The following is a 19,811-nucleotide window of genomic DNA, read 5'->3' as shown; positions in this document are numbered from 1 at the left end:
CACCTTTCTTCTTTTGTACGAGTTGTTGGACGACTGCATTTTCATTTGATTTACTTATTTCCCTGTCCTAAGTCATGTTTATGGAGACACAGTTGAACATATTGTCATTTTACCCTCGGCATTTTCCCCTCACTTTGCTGAATATCTGTTGATTCATGTCATAAACACGAACATTAAAAATATGTGGTGTTTATTAAAAATACATGTTGTTCATTCAAATCGGTTGTTGTTCATTGCAAAACAGTTAGGCTATTAATTTGGTGATTTATATACAGATATTGATCGCGCAGTGTGACCACAATCACTACGCACGGTGGCGTGAGGGACATTTGAAACAGCTGCAGCGACTACTGACAATAAAACCTGTTTTGCCTCTAAACTTCAAAACTATGACATTGCATAGTTTAGGACCTGTTTATGTACGACTTCATCTGTTGTTAGGTCATATTATTATTGCATGAAACACACAATACAACTTTTGATCACAAAAAAACTACCGCACGTAACATTTTACTTTCCGTAGTCAAAAACCGGTTCGCGCTAATAACTTTTGAATGGCGTGACGTAATTTCACAAGCTTTCCCAGGATTGGTCGGTGTTGAGTGCTGAACATAGTGACAAAATCTGACGGCTCAAGCTTGTGTGGTTTTAGAGGAAATCGCTGTGTATCAATCGTCCCGTGTATCAATCGACCCGGCTCTCCCCTACATTGAATCTATGTCTTCTTGTATAACAAATGACAAAATCTAATCAAAATGACCTGGGGTCTCATTTATAAAACTAGGATCATTACTAAAAGGGTACGTACACCCAAAAGCCAAGTTTTGTGTGCGCCAAAAAATATTCTGATTTATAAAACCCTGCGTACGCACATTTGTAAGCAAACTTCCCTTTATAAATCCCAGAGTTCCTACAAGTGTGCGCAGCTGAATCTGCTTCACGTCCCTCCCTGTACACGCCCTGTTTGAACCGTAGGCTCAGAGTGCACGGTGGCGGCGTGGTTACGGTCGCTGCCCTCTCACATGCTGGACCCGGTTCGGCACATAGTTACAACAATGACAACAGTTCTAGTAAATCTGAAACAAGTTATTAACCTTCATCATGGTCTCCCTCTCCCTCCTTTCTCCTCCAGCGGTGCCGTGGTGCTGAATTACGCACGGGGCTCACCGCTGTATTTATACATTTACAGTAATTAGACCGATCGAAAATATAATAATAATAATTAGCGGAATCAGTTCCATTCTGAGGAATGATCAAACATGACACTTCTCTTGATAACAAGAAAACAGAATGGAACAATTGTGTGAAAGATTACTGGATTTTTTTTCCCAGGGTTTGAGATTTAATTGACTCTGGATCATATGTTCACACAGTATCATAGGAACATATCTAATTATTCACAACATGTTAGGGCTGGATGCTTTACTCCATGCAGCCACGCCGTCCTCTCCTCCTCCTGCACTCCGGGAGTGGACAATATGACGGACAGATGGTGGTGATTAAATATAGAGAAGGAACTTTGAGTTTGAGTTTCAGTTCAATTCTAAGATGTTTCTGAAACAATTGTTCAGTCCAATGCAAAAAATAATGTAGTTGAATTAAATAATTCTGATAACATGGATCCAACTTATGATGGTTGAAATTAAACATGTGAATGGCAATTCTAAAAACAAACATTATTCTCACCCTACATTTCTTCAGTCTGACTTCAGTTCACCACCACACCGTCCCCTTTTCCTTCAAACCCTGCGTACGCATGGCTTAGAGTTTGTTTTTTATAGATCACAACCTTGGCGTGGAAAGTCACGTACGCCACTCTCAGGCCCGTTTTGTGCGTACGCAACGGTTATAAATGAGACCCCTGTTGCTGCACTTTGTGTTTGAATTGAATGACTATATTATGTGTTGAACCATCAGTTGAACCAGCAGCACAGTTTGGCCTCTGCAACAAAACAAGACACGCCAACGCCAGAGTTAAAGCAATTCTTACCCATCTGACATTTCACACAGCACAAACATTTGAAAATCAACAGCTCCACCCACCTCTCCCTCCTGCCGCACCTCCACGTCCCCCCTCCCTCCCCGCTGCATGCGTTGGCATGGCAACGGTAAACAGAACAGGAACGCAAGTGAAACGGGAACAACACAGTCAAACACAACAGCGGAGTTTTAAAGCGTATAAACGGACTCAGTGATGATGACTGATGAGTTTTATAATAAAGTGTTGTTAGGCTGCTGCTACTGGAGACGCAGGGGAAGCAGATAACAGTTCTCTCTGGCGGCCGGACCAGCGCCACCTGATGCGCTGGTTCAGGGCCAAAATACCGGGTCCGAGTCATAAGTTGGGTTTCCATCCACCTTTTCTTATGCGCATTTTGTGAAAATGCGCATAAATACTTGAATGGAAACGCCAGAAATTCGAATAAAGGCAGTAAATGCGCATAAAAGTTTATACGCTTGGAGGAGGTGGATTTGTCAGCGTATCGAATAAAGGAAATGTGAGTTTTTGTGATGGAAACAGATTATGCGAATTGAGGCAGAGTTTGTGGGTGAAGCTGCTGGACTTCACCCAGCGACGCCCCGGTGTCCCAGCTCTCCTCTCTGCACCGCAACACAAACGCTCCGTAACCCGTAATGTTTTGTTTATGACGGTTAAGATGACACAAACACACGCCGTGACATCGTTATGTAACTTATTGATTTTTCACCGGCTTCGTATGTAAACAGATGCACATGGAGGAGAGGAGCATAACCAAAACAGACTGTCAGAGTTCTACTGTCTTTCTGTGTAAATATCTCATGTTACAACATGAAAACCTGCAGCTTATATTCAAGTGTGGCCTATATATGTATTTTCTTTTAAAATGTAGCTGGTGCGGATTATACAGGTGCGTCTATAGTCCGGAAAGTACGTAAATTGTCCATGATCAGCTGAGTGTCAACTGTTGGATACAACGCTCTCTTATGACGTAATCTCACGGTGCACTCCTCCTCCTAATCGCAAAACACTAATGAATGGAAACGGTCATAAATTCGCTTTGCTTTTTGCGCATTTTCACAAAATCCGCTTTTAAATTCGATACGACTTGGATGGAAACCCAGCTAGAGACAGCTCTAGCTAACAGCTCTGGATGCTTTATAAAGTTAGGGGTTTTTTAAGCGTTCTTCCTGGTCAGGGGGGAGAGGAGGAGAGGGGAGCACAAAGTGATTACATAAGTAGGTTTGGTCGCTCGTTAAATCTTATTAATCGGACCGAATAATATTATTGGTCAGACTTTTCTCAGAATTATATGAGAATGGGAAAATTATGAAATTATGACTCTGTTGGGTTTCTCTTACATTTGAATGTATCATCAGATTATTAATAGCATTTTAACTTAGACAAAGAAATGTGCAAAAGTTCCAGAAAAGTAAGAATTGCTTTAACAATCATGAATGCATTATGCAGACTGCAATTACAGTATTATTTCTGTTGTTGTTAACAACACCCTGTTTTTCCCAGACAAGTCTTGATAAGTAAGTATCGCTTCACTTGGATCCATGGATGTGAGGGTGAACAGTGATGGTGTTGATATTAACTGTCTTTATCAGGTCAATAAGAAGCTGTAGTTCAAGAATTATATCAATATTTATGTTTTGTTTATCAAACAAGCCTCAATCCATTAATCAATAAGATTTATATTGCATAACCAAGACATGTATTTATTTTCTTACGTACAACTTTCAGATTAGAGAAGAAAATAAAATCAATTGAGAAGCTACATGGCCTTAGAGAAAGATGGATTCTGACAAGTGAATCATGCTTGCACATCCAAAGTGCAATAGAAGACAAGAAGAGACAGAACTCACTGCAGGCCATCTGTCGACTTGCCTTAGAGCGGAAGTTTCTCTGTGGCCTTGTGAGAAAATATGCAGGTACAGTAGGTATATAAAATGTTACATGTGGTTAATGTTTCCATCTTCCATTCATGAAATTGAATCAACCATTTGTTTTGCAGATGGTCAGACTTTCAAAGAAGATCTCTTCAGTTTGCCAGAAGATCAAACAAAAAGTGAAAGAGTTCAACATTGCCACCAGAGCAGTCAACCAGCCACATGCCTCGACAATCCCATTTGGTCAACCCTGACTACCAGAGAAATCGACAACCTGCCAGTTAAACAGCAGCTGTTTGTGTTGTGGAATACAACAAGAAGGGCAAATGAAGAGAAAGCGTACTTGGTGGAAGACTGCAAATCAGCCAAAAGGTTCTATGAAAAGCAGATAACTGAAACTGACAGACACTCCCAGCCAGAAGGGCATTCCTCAAACAGACAGGACAGAGGCGCAACTGCAGCTTTGCGGAGTAAGAGGAGAGAATTTTCTCCTTACAGCACCGACCACGGACGACTGTGATGTTCATTTTGTGAACGATACAGACTCGGACACAGAGGAAGAGGATGATGATGAGGAGCAAGAGCAACAATAATCATTTGGTGTTTAGAAAGACAACACTCATTAATGGTATTGGTAGGACCTGATCCGATGACCTAGTTCACTAATCAGAAACATCATTGCGATAACTTTTAAAGAGCAACTTAGCTATGCGACATTTCTAGCTGAAGTAAACAGCTTCAGAGTAATTGTGATGGTTACAACATGACTTGTAACTTGTTTGTCACAGGGAGAATGGAGGCTCTCCGTCTTCCACCTGGTGTCTGTTGGCAACATCAGTGCAGTACTTGGCCACCGACCCGGTGTCCCCGTAACCCGTAATCTTTTATACATGACAGATACGACTACACAAATGTACACATCCTAACAACGTATATGTTATATAACGTTATCCTCCGCACTATTGATTGCTTTTTTGCAGACTTCGTCAAAAACAAATGCACATGTCCAGGGGGACGGTTAGCAAAAAAGAGGAAAAGCAACCGGACATGCGTAGTTCCCCTTTAAAGGACAATTCCAGGCGAATTCAACTCAGGGGTGTATTTTCCTATCATTTTAGGTCTAAAAGAAGGAATCTGAAGATTTTCAGTTTAATGTCTCCTGTTTTGCGGTAGTTGTGTCTGTCCCCGCGTCGCCACGGCAGCGATGAATGGGAGTGGATGTAAGTTCTGCTGTTTAGGCTGTTTCCATCCCTCAAAGCCACAGACAGCGTCAGATGGAGACTCAAACATGCAGCCAGAAGTTTATTTACTTCAACAAGCCGACATGTTTGTAAAACTAGATCTAATTCAAAGTCTCCCGGAGTCTCGCGCGAGACCCAAGTTGCCGTGCTCGGTGTGTTCAGGTGCAGTGGGAAAAGCTACCGTTTATGTCATAAACACAGGAATATCAACTCTTTACTTGCTTCAAGTAAAAAAAACTTCTCGGTGCATGTTTGAGTAGCCACCTGACGCTGTCTGTGGAAAAAAAAGTACATTTCAAGCAAGTAAAGAGTTGATATTCCTGTGTTTATGACACAAACGGTAGCTCCCACTGCACCTGAACACACCAGCACTGCAACTTGGGTCTCGCGCGAGACTCTGGGAGACTTTGAATTAGATCTAGTTTTACAAACATGTCGGCTTGCTTGAAGTAAATAAACTTCTCGGTGCATGTTTGAGTCTCCATCTGACGCTGTCTGTGGAAAAAAATTGCGGCTTTGAGGGATGTAAACAGCCTAAACAGCGGAACTTACATCCACTCCCATTCATTGCTGCCGTGGCGATGCGGGGACAGATGCAGCTACCGCTAAACAGGAGCGATTAAACTGAAAATCTTCAGATTCCTTCTTTTAGACCTAAAATGATATGAAAATACACCCCTGAGTTGAATTCGCCTGGAATTGTCCTTTAATGCAGTCCCTATAGTTTCCCCACACACGTTTCACTAACAGGTTTTTTCCCCTCATTTTATTTATGAATCTTATCTAATCTGACTCTGACAATGCATGAAGGCAGTCCATACCTTTATCAGATGTCATTTTATTCACTTGAATATAGTCTCAAGTTCACTTTTGTACATGTACATTTGTATGATTGTAAGATTCTATGGTGAGTGCTTTTTATTCATTGTTGACACTTGTTTGACTAATGTGAAAAGGGATTTTGATTTTTGAAGGTGCTTTTCCACAGGCAATTAACTGTGATAAGATAATTTAAGTCTATATTTTGAACAGATAAACAAGTAAAAAAGATGACAATATTGCAATAAGTGACCAATAAAAACAATTGAATTTTCACACACTTCTGTCTGATTATTCTATTTACCTTCTGGCCAGGTAGGCCTAGCCCTGACCATTATGTAGTTATGCTGCCATAGTCTGACTATAGACTGCGTGGGGACACATCAGGTTACATGGAGACTTCTCTCCTCCTACTCATTGTGAAAGTAGAGGATGCTGAGCCCAGCCCTTTGAGACAAACTGGGTTATGTCTATGTCTTGAAGATAAAATATTAAATATTTGTTATTTCTTTGTCCATAGTGCAATCCATGTTTCCTTTGTGCAGTTGTAACACACTCTGTATTTATTATGTACAGCAGTCTGAAAAGACAAACAGATAATAAACTACTAGGCTACAACTGTTGCGACTGGACTTCCTCTCAGCTGACACTTGTTGCCAAGACAGCAGCGGCAGCAACCGTGTAATGTTTAACGTTTAGCACAATCTGACACAATTAACACCATATAAACATTACAAAACAACTGTGTAAACAATATAAACAACAATATTATGTTAGCACGTAAAGACTATACATTTATAGTGTCGACATATTGACATATATTTTGTGTCTTTGTAAGCGTCTTTGGGTTATTGAAAAGCGCTATATAACGTTAAATTAAATGAATTGCCACGACAACGGGGGCCAGCAGCAACCACCTGTTGTTAGTCCAGCCTCAGAGTGTCAGGCACATTTCAATGATTGTCATGCGTAATGGAAACTCAACCCACAGCTGTAACTGTGATGCAAACTAACGAAAAACTGAATAAAAAAAAAACTATCATCAACCTCAGCCAACCATCAACAACCTCAGCCAACCATAAACAACCTCAGCCAACCATAAACAACCTCAGCCAACCATCAACAACCTCAGCGTCAGATAGCAAATAGTAGATATTCAGCATCTCTCATCTCAGAAAATTCAAAAGAAAAGAGAAAAAGAGACGCTCGATGCGTCCTTTACGCACAGCTGCTTTTGATTTCATCCCCGTTGCGCATTGTGATCTGTGCACAAAAGCCTACCCATCTTAGAGTTAAAATACCATCAAACTTTTTACTGGACCTCAGTCGACCAAGGGAAAGTGGTATAATCTGATATTTTAGGTCGGAGTTTTGAAAAAAGCGTCAAATCTCGCAGCCGTCTCCCTCCTGCATTTTACCCGGGCGGCGATGCACCATTCTGGGGGAGCGCTCTGGCAGGGCCGTAGCAGTGCGAGTAGCTGTATCCCGGCAGCAGACTCACATGGCGGGGCCAGCCTGCCCCGGACCTCGGAGCCACGTCCCCGCGGAAATATTTAGTGATATTTCAAAAATCGTCCAGAAACCTATAGCCTATTTTGACTTCCCCTGATGTGAATTAAACCATAAAAATCTAAAAAATATTTCACCCCCAGGTGAAAACGTGTGGTTTTTGCGATTTTCAATGGATCTCTATGGGGACATTTTTTGTCCCTATCAGGAGAAGAGGTCCCAACGCGATAAACAGAGAATTATAAGGTGCTGACAGGGGATCTTTTAGGAGCATGATGTAGCCTACCTTGCAAAAGCCACCTCTCTGCAACCTACCAACATTATAGCATGATTACAGCCAAAAGGACAGCCAGTATAAAATGTGCCAACAGGATCTGAGGGTTAAGAATAGGCTATAGTAACCTCCTCCCAGGGTTCTGCTTCATCAAGCCATGAAGGACTGGTCACTGTGAACTCGGACCTCCCGGACCAAAACATGGAAAAGGTTTGGCCGTCCCACAGATAGGCTATCTGACAACATATAGGGATGAGAAGGTCTCTGGTCTTTTCAGCCCTGACCCCAACCCAAGCACCTCACGCCTCCCCCAAGGCCCTATAATGGCCTAGATTGTCAGCAGAAGTGTTGTCTCTTAAGTTACCCATTGTAGTCACTATTCCCACCAAAGAAGAGAGAGAGAAAAAAGAAACTCTTCATTTTATATACTGGGCCTTCAAAGTGCTCTCTGAAAGTAAGCCTGGGATGGCTTGTGGCCATGAAATGGGAAAATTAAAACTTTGTCGTAGAGCTAAACCAAATACATCGTTGGAAAGGTCACGACCAGGAGAGAGACATATGTCAGTATGAAGATTCTGCATGGCTCCTGCTTTGAAACACTGACCTTTGAACCTTGACCTCGGTGCATGTTTGAAGGTTCATAATTCAGCAACAAAAGGGGCTAAGGACATGGAACCAACTGTTATGGAGAGCTCTTGACCTCAGCTATTATGTGAGCATAGTCAACAATAGGGGGCGCTGTCAAATATTTGTAAAATAAAATTTCACCCATTTAACAATTACATATTGAAAATTTGATTCCACAAATGTGTTACCCATTCCCTCAAACTCCTCAGTGCACTTTCAATCCAGTACTTACGATTTACAATTACAGGAAAAACACCAACATATTTTAAAACTACAATTCCCTAGCGCCGCACCTGGCCGCACCATGAGCGTAATACAAATCAGCGCCATTTTTGTAGTTTTCCTGTTTGCAAAGTAGGGTTGTGAAATTAGGGTCGTAAAAAGATATATCTGCTGAATAAATCAAATATCTACTAAAGCCGAACTTATAGTTACACTGTATCTAGATGTGTATGCTAACAGAAAGTACAGATTTTAGTTTATTTAAGATATTTTGAGTCAAATTGAGTTTTGGCAGAGTCAGTCTGTTTTTGGCTCGGTCTTACTTCCGGTTTCCGGTTCGACCAAAATCGTACTTTTAATAACGTAATAATAAAAATAAAAAAACGATGGCCCTACCATTAACCTATATTTGTTGCGTTATCAAAGACACATTGGTGTATCTGTGTTGGTTGAGAAATGTCAAAATTAGAATAAAAACTTTGACAGTGAGGAAAATACTTCCGGTCATCTGATCCTGGATAGCCACTCGTAATCCTTCTAATTCTGCATTTCCATATTCAGTTTATCGCTCCAAAATCAAAGTTTTTTTATTGGAAAAAAACAAAACAAACAGAAACATAATCAAACAATTGCATAATGCTTTAACAACTCACATAATTAGGCTGCAGTTACAAGGGGCCCTCAGCCGTTATCAGAGACACCAAATAATGAGGATTGGTCAGGTAGGCTTGACCCTTGATCAGTTTTATGATCATTTATCATAACAGTAACTGTAATGTGATTACTAAATATTTTAAACATAATAATCCATTACATTACCTTGTCACTGGAATAATATATCTAATTGCAGTAAATAGAGAAAAAGTAATCCAAGTGATCTACGTCATCTGGTGAGGAAAGGGTAAACGAAAGTATCAAAAAAAAAAAGTATCAAATAAAGGGACAGTCCTCAGGAAACCGCGGGCACCTGGTCACCCTTCTGTATATTTTCAAGTTGTTGTACTCAGTGTTTGTACAATGTAAGTCATAACGACACAATAAGTAATGCAGTAATGCACACATCTAAAAAACTTAAGGAAGTTCAGTCAGACAATTCTGAAATTTGAACAAATAATTTATTGAGCATAAGCATGGAAACACAGTATAGGTAGGTAGCCTTTTCTTGAGGAGGGTTGCAGCAAGATTGAGTGTAGTATGGCAAGCTGAAGCACAGCACAGATCCTTCAGCATGGTGCTGCAGCAGGTTTGGCGTCAGGCTCTGTTCGTTCCCTGAATGATTTGGATTGCCAGACATTACAGGGAATGAAGAAGACCCCTGCAGGGGATCATTGAGACAGAGCCCACAGGTGGATGCTGGGGAGGAGGTGGGATTGCAAAAACCTCATGGCCAGCAGCAGCAGTAGTGGGCCTCATCCGCAATAACAACGACCAGGCATACAGAGAGGAGGTGGAACAGCTGGTGAACTGGTGCAGCAGGAACAATCTTCTCCTGAATGTGGACAAAACCAAGGAGATCATTGTCGACTTCAGGAAGAATCAACCCAGTCACACTCCACTGTGCATCAACAACACAGCAGTGGAGGTGGTGAAAAGCACAAAGTTCCTGGGAATGCACATAACAGACACCTTAACCTGGACAACAAACACCACATCTCTGGTAAAACGAGCACAGCAGCGTTTGCACTTCCTCCGTAGGATGAGAAGATCACATCTCCCCCCTCCCATTCTCACCACTTTCTACAGAAGCACAATTGAATCCATCCTGACCAACTCCATCTCCGTGTGGCATGGCAGCTGCACAGCTGCGGACTGGAAGTGTCTTCAAAGAGTGGTAAGGACAGCGGAGACAATTACTGGGACTTCTCTCCCTTCCATCTTGGACATTGGTCAGAAACGCTGTCTGACAAGAGCACAGAACATCACCAGAGACCCCACACACCCACACAAGGAACTGTTCTCACTGCTGAACTCTGGGAGGAGGTATCGCAGTATGAGGAGCAGAACAACCAGGTTCTGCAACAGTTTCATCCCCCAGGCCATAAGACTGCTGAACCTCCAATACGGCTGATTTCTTAACTTTTGCACACGCCACTTTTAACATGTTTAACATTTTAACTGTGATCCTTTTTAACATTTTAATTGTGATCCCTTTAAATATAAAATAGTATTCTTTTTGCACATATGCACACAGAGCACTTTACTGACCGATCAACCTCACTTGTCTTGTTTTTTAATTTATTTTTACACATATATTTCTGTTTGTGCCAAGAGTCAGTGAAACGAAATTTCGTTCTATGCACACTGTGTATTTTGAATGACAATAAAGTAGCTATTCTATTCTTCTATTCTATTCTAGCAACGAGATGTGCTGAGCTACTGTATTCCCTTCCTTCCCCAGAATGGTTCTGTGATTATCAAGACTGTTTAGTATTTTGTAGTGTGAATACATGTCTGCATAAAGTTTGAGTTTCACATACATATCTTTAAAAAGTCAGTGGTGTGATGGCCCCATGACCTCTCCAAGGGTGTGGTGCTGTCTTTTTTTTTTTTTTTTCCAGGTGTGTGGTTTCCGGTTGGCTCACGGGAGATTAGAGGCAGCTGGCCAGTGTCTTAAACCTTCTTGTTGTGGTCTGAGGCCTTTGCCACACAATAGCATGTTGTGCATGGAGGGAGATGCATATACTATAGGATGCATGGATTAATAAATGATGGATGCAGTAAAGGGAGCCAGCATGGATCCCAATGTATTCACTACAACCAGTCAAAAAGCTGTTAGTTTAGCTCTAAACACACTGTCTGTGAATCAACCTTCTTATATTCTACTCATGGACTCTCCCATTATTTGAAGATGTGCACAAATGCTAAAATAACATTCTTAAAAAAAATTCTTAAGTACTTTTTAAGCCTAAGCACGTAAAGCAAGCAAGTAAATATTGTCATAAATGACAGAAAAACAGGAAACAATTTTGATGTGAGCAATGAAAATCATTTATTGGTGACATTTAGCACACATTTTCCTCTTGAACCCACACGCATTGTGTGACCATCCATTGCACACACAGCACTGTGACCATGATCGCCACTTCTTCTTGCGGTTCTTCTCCGGGTCAAAAAAATCTGCTCCACACACACTGCAGACATCGCTTGTACCTTTGAATGTAAACCACATAAGTATCAGTTCATTCTACTATTTCATGACTATAACATGATACATACTTGGATTTATTGTTACTTCAAGTATTTGTTTTATAGTAGTTCTCTATCCATAATCTCATCACTACCATAAACTGAAATACAGATATGTAGATGAAATACATACCTTCGATAACGGTTGAAGCTTCAGCTATAGCTACCTCAGCAGAGGAATGCGGGGGCTTTGCTGCTGCACCTAATTATACAGATGTAGATAATGTGCAGATGTATTTGCTTTACATACTATTCATTATGTACCATGTACACAGACATAGACAGACATGAAGACAAGAGTAGTGTAATCATCACATTGCACACACTGTAATGCATTACATTGTAAACTTTCTCAGTTGCTAAAACACATTCCTTGGTACCTCCACCCATTTTCTCAAAACCTTCAAACTAGATTCCCTAACTCCTGGCTTTTCTATAAAAATCAAATAGTGTTTGCCTGCCTGATGGTGGCCTGCTAAAAAAGAACTTGAGGAGTGAGTGGGGCAGGGGAACCCTTGATTTTGATGGCTGTCTTCACCAGATTACTATATATTTGAGATTTTGGATTTGACTGTAAGATTACCAAACCAGGATGTGATACTGCATCTAAGGATAGACTCAATGGTTGCACAGTAGAAGATGTTCATGATGTTACTGCTGACACCGAACAGGCGAAGTCAAGAAGTGGAGGCGCTGAGGGATTCTGGCACACACACCTGCCACATGAGGGCGCCAGCTGAGGTCGCTGTCTACGTGCACACCCAAGTACTTGACAAAGGCGACCTGTGTGATGTTGTTAGCCTGAGAACCAGTGTTGTGGGTACCGTGTTACAAAGTAACGAGTTAGTACTTTAATTACTTTCTTCGTGTAACGTGTAACGTAACGCATTGAGTATCAGTAACATAATTATTTTTCAAAAAAAGTAATTTGTTACTTTTCGCCGGATAAGGAAAGGAAAATCCCGACTGCAGCCTGGTTTTTGTCAGACAGTAGACTAATGTGCAACCTGCGGATGCGTCAGCCGAGGCGCTGCGCTGTGATGCGTCAGCCGAGGCGCAGCGCTGTGATGCGTCAGCCGAGGCGCTGCGCTGTGATGCGTCTGTGTGTTAAGGGCCCATTCACATAGATCAGCTCCACGTACGGACCTGCTTCTCCAGCAGCAACAGTGCAGCCCGGCTCTCAGTGCTTCTTCTTTCAGCAGCTCAGTTCTCCCCCGGTCCAGCCTGGATCTCTACTCCATAGCTGCCGTAGCAGCAGTGTGATACCACTACATTTAACCGCATTTTTAACTTTTATTAAAAACAAGGCAGGAAGTTTGCAGGAAAGCAGGAAGTTCGCGTCTCGCCGGCCTTCCTCCTCTCTACAGTACACGTGAGTCCTCTGTTCAAACTGACAGACAGATCGAGCAGTGAAGCTGCTGAGAGGGATTCACGGCAACTCCTGAATTTTGATCAGTTCTGTGATCAAAAAATAAATAAATCGCTATGTGGCATATTTCTGACTGTCTTTCCTGTGAATGTTATCCTGTAGAGCTGATTTGGTTGGATGACTGACGTTATTCGTCAGGACTCGGTGCATTTAAAAGAGGCTGTGTGTCTGTCAGTTAAGTTGCAGCATGTGCAAGGCGCTGCAAAAGGCTTTTCATTTTTAGTAACGCCTGAGTACTCTAACGCGTTACTTTTATTCATAGGTAACGCTGTAACGTAACTGATTACTTTTAATTGATGGTAACGTTGTAACTTAATTAACTACTTTCCAAAGTAATTATACCCAACACTACTGAGAACTAACACAGTCATTTCTATACAAGGTGAGAAGAGAGGGTAAACTGACCCGGGGGGGGGGAGGGGCTGTGCTGCTAATGCATGAATCATTAGAAATATGTGTGTTCGATTTTGAGCTACTATATTGTGTGTAAAACATGACAGCTGTGTTGGAGATGTGTTTACATTTTGCTGCCACTAGTGTTTATAATTTTGCAACACAAGTGTCTCACAGCGTGCAGTGACTGAGAATGTGTTTAAGGTTTTGCAAAAAAAAAGTACTTGAACAGTGTTTAAAGTTTGGCCAAAAGAGAGTTTGATTCAAAAAATGAGTTAAGGCCACAGGGAGAATTTGGTTCAGAGAATGGGGTTTCGGGTTTTAGCAACTGAGAAAAACTGTAACACATAAAAAGGCCACAAAAGAAAGGGATATCCTAAATTTAAGCGTTATAATAACTGATTAATATTCCTTTTTCTAGTTTTGTTAGGCACTTACCGTCGTCAAACATGGATGCAAATATTTCGTCCACTGTCTGAGGACAACCACCGGCATCCTCAACTAAATTAACAAAGACACAATGAAAAAATATACATAATCAAACAAAAGTCATATAACTTGTCAATGTTTTAATAGAATTGTGTATATTTTCTGGTTCTGCATACCATTTGTGTCCATCTCAACGGCGCTGGGTTGTGATGTGTCTAGATGGTTGACAAAAAAGGGGGGTTCAAGGTATTGCTTGTACAGGCATTAGCATCTCTTTTACCTTTTGGTGTAGATTCCATGGTGTCCATAGATAGTAGTGGTGGTAGTTCAGTCTCTTTCCCTACTGAGGTCAAAGAACCACAACAATCTTCAGTTAAACATGTTGCATACATACATACTTATACACATATTGCTCCTTCTCATATCCAATTTTTAGGGCTGACTTTCCACACTGTTTTTAGCAAGTGTCCAAATCACATTTAAAATGTTCATTAATGTACACTATCATAATTCACCACAATTTTAAGAAGCTGTCACTGATCATACCTTGTGGTACAAGTTGGGCTGCATCCACTTGAGGTGGTTCTGGTGACACAGGGAACACATTTAAGAAGGGTTAAGTCAGATATAATTAATGGACTACTGTTTGTAATAGCCAGAGGCAAACTTAGAAAACTTACTTATCTGGAATACTATGTCATCTGCTGCCTTCAAGATGACCTCCAGCTGTTTGCGCCCATAAAATGCTGGTTTCCTCAGTGTGAGGTCATTTGGCAGCCCTTGAACAGCTATCTCCAATGTCTGGTTAGACAGTGCCTGGTACGGCAGTCTACCAGAGCCACCTGCGGCAACTTTACAAGATAAAATCAAAACCATTAGGTCAAGTTCACTTTTGAGAAGCTGAAAATCTATGAAGGTATGCTTTTTTAAGGTCACTTTGTGCCCAGCATAAAACATTTCAAACAGGTATATGTTCTACCTGGAGCATTTCATATAATATACAAAGTCAACAGATATTCACATGAGAAAGAATAAAGGAAATAAGCAAAACACTCAGAAAGACCTGCTACATATTTCACAAGTCAATCATAAAATCATTAAAAGACAAAGTATACAGCAGGGCTAGGTTACATCTGTATCAAATGTATCAGACTGAGGAAAAGGTGATCTCAGTGACTTTGATTATTGCTGTTGTGCTGAAAATCATTGCTGTCCTGGATTTGCCCATTGTTAAATTTGTTAAGTTTATTGTTTTTGCAGGAAAGAGAACTTACTGTATCTCTGGTTGAACAACTCTTGGACCTTCTTTACCAGGTCATGGACAGACTCCACAGGAGGAGATGGTGAAGAGCAGCTTGCTAAACATATGTAAACAGAACATGTTGATTTCAAAACCAATTTAAACACAGGTTGGATTAATCCAGTGGACCTAAGTGACAAAACATGTTTGAGACAGTAGAGTACAGATACTCATGGAGCAGCAGCTGCATGATGGAACACACAGTGGAAAGATGAAAGTTTAGATTTAAAGAGGAACTAAGCAGGATTTCTCCCGTGGCTATGCTACATTTTTACCTTACAGTAATTAAAAAGCTGTGAAGTAGTTGTGATAGTTAACTACATGACGAGTGAGAACGGAGGCTCTCTGCCTTCCACCTGGCGTCTCGGCTGAAAACCAACCTTGTAACATCAGTGTAGTACCTGGCCACTGCCCCGGTGTCCCAGCTTTGGTCTCTGCACAGCGCGACACAAATGCACCGTACTCTTTTGCTCATGGTTAAGACTACACAAACACATGCGCCCTAACGTTGTATAGAGGGATTACCAGTCTACGTCACAGACGTTCTACTGCGCATGTCGCCTGCAGAAAGAGAGCAGCAAGAGCCGTGATCATGTCTTTTTGTGCTGGAAGTTGCACTAATTGTTTTGATAAAAATAACAAAACGCGCAAAATTTACATAATAGCGTCAACTCACACCCCTTTCAAGGCAAACGAGAGAGAAAATAGTACATTGGCGATTAATTTCGAGCAATATAACGTGTTAGACACGTTGGTTTGAATGGTGATAAAGCTAAATGCCCACAGGCACAGCTGGAGAACTGCAGCGAATGAGTTGTGAAATGTTTACTATGACAGTGACTGAAGACGAGGTCACATACTAATGGAAAGCAAGCTGAGATTAATTAACGTTAAGTTATATTGTTTTAGATTACCGGTACATACTCAGCCATGCACGTAACGTTACAGTTACGTTATGCTGTTGTTCCAGACGTTAGACAGGTCCGTCCTCTTCCCTCGTCTCTGACCAGGCAGCATCAGTCCTCACAGCCACTGAGTTTAGTAATCAGGAGTGTTTTCCTGAACATTATTGTCTGTTAAATAACTGTAGGTAACGTTAGGGATGCACAGTGACAGTGTTGTTTTTACCGCTGACCGACCGACGCCGTGCTGTGAGTGTCCGTGTCTTGTCCCGTGGCTGAGTTTCCGTTGCCGCGGTACAAACTCGATCCTCCGTCCTGACGTTTTTTTTTTTTTCCTGCCGTTATAAAACTATAAAACCGTCTATGTATAAAACACACACTACATCAGTAGGTGATAAACTGTTGTAGTAGGCTGACAACATCGCTAGCTAACACCGCTTTGACTACACTAGATCCATGGAGGTAACCATGACAACCGGTTCTTTCTGCAGTCAGGTTGCGCACGCATCCTGATTTGTTGGTAAACAGATAATCCCTCTATATGTTATATAACGTTTTCCACTTTTCGTCGGCTTTGTTGTAAACAGATGCACATGGCCGAGAGGAGCCTAACCGAAACAGCAGAAAAGCGAGCGGACTTGCATAGTTCCCCTTTAATAGTGAAGACAATGCTTATATACTGTAAAGACAAGACACAAAAAATGTTAGTTTATATATAGGCTATTACCTGACATTTTTAGCGCAAACTTGTTTGTAGTGTCCGTTTCTTCAAGAAAGGCTGCAGCATTTTTGCTGGAAACCTGAATCACTGTAGTTACAGGATTCAGACAGTCAACAGCTACTGCAGCCGTTTCCACACCCAACTCCTCCAGTTTGGATACCTTCGCCACAACAAAATAAAAAATACATATCATACTAAAACAGGATCAGTAGAGCAAATGTTAGAATATTAAAGAAAATCAAGGTGCAAAGAAATTAATTGAAAATCTTCCTCTCAAAAATTGACTCTTAGCAAATATCTATCCAAGCAAATTTTACCACTGAACTTCACTAACACTCAAATCATGTTCTGTGTTACTGTATTTAAACAGGGCCACAACAACTCACTCAACTCTAACAAACCTCAAACTTAAGCTGCTTGAGGTGCCTCTGTATTTTCAGGGCCCTCATTTCAGGACTAAAGTCCGGTGTGGTAGAAGCTTTTAAAGCTGCTGCTTCTTGCTGGTACTTCTCCCTGGCTTCTTGATCTAAACTGGACCACCCTTTTACGTCTTTTAGGGTACCTGGGAAAAAAGTTTAGATCATTAATCTGTACACATCTTTGCTTACTAACATGTCTCTGTTAAATGAAGAAAATACATAAGTCCCAATATATATGTTGTGGCTTTCCTTCGTGGTGTCAAAGCCACGTGAGAAGATGAAAGGCAGGGTTTCTTACAAGAATGAATTAAGAGATACAGTATATCCGTTTCAAAACAAAAACTTTACTGAAGGAAAAAACAATTTACATCTATCACTCCGTAGAAAAACTGTGCTCCCTCTCACCGCTCTCATCCAAACTGAGGCAGTCGGTGCCGTAATCTCTCTCAACTCTGCACTATAGATATAGAACATAGATCTTAAATACAAACTTAGAAATAATGAAATACAATCTAAGTCTCCAACTCTTTTTTTTTTTTTTTTTTACATATCTATGAATTATGGCTACTACAATATATATTTATTTATTTCGGACTCTGGGTCCTTAGCAAAACATAACACAACAAGACATAACACAACAACAGACACACAACACAGACAATAAAAGAGAATAAAGCTAAAACATAGAGATAGAAAATATAATATACAGCTCTGGAAAACATTAAGAGACCACTTCAAAATGATCCGTTCCTCTGGTTTTACTATTCATAGCTATGTTTCATTCTCTAAACTACTGACAACATTTCTTCCAAATTGGAAATAAAAATATTATCATTTAGAGCACTTATTAGCAGAAAATGGTAACCGGTTTAAAAAAACAAAACAATTCTGGTGTTTTCAGACCTTGTATAATGCAAAGAAAGTTCATATTCATTTTAAAACAACACAACACTACTTTTTAAACTAGGAAGAGTTTAGAAATCAACATTGGTGGAATAATCCCAATTTTTAATCGCAGCAGTGTTTTTTTAAATGATTTATTTATAATCTTTCTTCCTCATTAAATGTGTTTTGGTTCAGGTGATCAGCTAAGTAGAGTGAGGTGTGCTTGTGTTGGAGTTCAATAGACACTGGAATCGATGGCTGCCATAGCAACATGTAGAGAAGCTGATTTATTAAGAATATTTTGGAGTGGTCTCTTTACTTTTTCCAGAGCTGTATGTCAAAATGACTTACCTTTTTTTTTCAATACATCCCTGCAGAATAGATTGTATGCCGACAAATCCCTCGTCAGGAGTTTCGGCTTCGGTGGATTTGAGGGCTTCATAGCCCTCTTGTTGTTCCCGATCCAGTTCTGAAAGAAAAAATACATTTTACCTTTGTTATTACCTGTGTAAAATATTTAGAAATACACAATTTCTTCATGTCAGTATGAGCTGCTATTCTCAAACCAAGGGGGCAATTGACCCTTCGCGTAAGCCCCGCCCCCTTGGTTACTGTTGCTACGGCGGGCAAGCTTTCACTCCCAGCCATGCTCCTGGCAGTATTTGGTATCGATTTCAAAGGAAATATCATCAACTGTTCTGAGATAATAGAGAGAAGAAGTCACAAAGATCATTCAGAGTTTTCAGTGACGTGACTCGCGCAGGAGGATAAAACATCTGTTCAACGACACGACTGGACAATGTACAGAGCAGCAGTAAGGACCGGTCATTTTACCGTCTATCAACCCACCAAGACTTAGCTCATCTCACTGGTCATGAAACGTTGTCAAACTAAAAGTTTTTGGGCGATTGTGAACCACATACAGCTTTCACTGCTGTTTTGTTTTCTCCCACCGCTGTATCAGTCAGTGAAAGCAGCCCCTGCCTGGAGGATCCCTCGCCTAACAGCCCAGGTAAAAGCCCTAAAAGCCCAGGTAAAAGCCCTAAAAGCCCAGGTAAAAGCCCTAACAGCCCAGGTAAAAGCCCTAAAAGCCCAGGTAAAAGCCCTAACAGCCCTAAAAGCCCTAACAGCCCAGGTAAAAGCCCTAACAGCCCAGGTAAAAGCCCTAACAGCCCTAAAAGCCCTAACAGCCCAGGTAAAAGCCCTAAAAGCCCAGGTAAAAGCCCTAAAAGCCCAGGTAAAAGCCCTAAAAGCCCTAACAGCCCAGGTAAAAGCCCTAACAGCCCAGGTAAAAGCCCTAAAAGCCCAGGTAAAAGCCCTAAAAGCCCAGGTAAAAGCCCTAAAGGCCCAGGTAAAAGCCCTAAAAGCCCAGGTAAAAGCCCTAAAAGCCCAGGTAAAAGCCCTAAAGGCCCAGGTAAAAGCCCTAAAAGCCCAGGTAAAAGCCCTAAAAGCCCAGGTAAAAGCCCTAAAAGCCCAGGTAAAAGCCCTAAAAGCCCAGGTAAAAGCCCTAAAAGCCCAGGTAAAAGCCCTAAAGGCCCAGGTAAAAGCCCTAAAGGCCCAGGTAAAAGCCCTAAAAGCCCAG

General features: G+C 41.2%; 1 protein-coding gene across 1 annotated transcript in view; it reads right to left on the bottom strand.

The window, feature by feature from the left end:
- LOC146968217 (uncharacterized) overlaps positions 1–19,811 on the bottom strand; it is a 40,725-nt gene that overhangs the window by 11,446 nt on the left and 9,468 nt on the right. Inside the window, exons 4-11 of the mRNA XM_085759812.1 lie at positions 18,581–18,698; positions 17,327–17,487; positions 16,932–17,085; positions 15,277–15,360; positions 14,683–14,853; positions 14,549–14,587; positions 11,577–11,682; positions 10,333–10,384 (exon numbers count right to left, since the gene is read on the bottom strand). Coding sequence (XP_085615938.1) covers positions 10,333–10,384; positions 11,577–11,682; positions 14,549–14,587; positions 14,683–14,853; positions 15,277–15,360; positions 16,932–17,085; positions 17,327–17,487; positions 18,581–18,698 — 885 coding nt within the window. The remainder of the gene's footprint in view (positions 1–10,332; positions 10,385–11,576; positions 11,683–14,548; positions 14,588–14,682; positions 14,854–15,276; positions 15,361–16,931; positions 17,086–17,326; positions 17,488–18,580; positions 18,699–19,811) is intronic.

This window comes from Trachurus japonicus, chromosome 18 (genome assembly GCF_045865225.1).
Source record: "Trachurus japonicus isolate A0001 chromosome 18, Traja_1.0".
NCBI lineage: Eukaryota > Metazoa > Chordata > Actinopteri > Carangiformes > Carangidae > Trachurus > Trachurus japonicus.
Note: the sequence above shows the minus strand (reverse complement) of the source record. Positions and strands in the feature narration are given on the sequence as shown.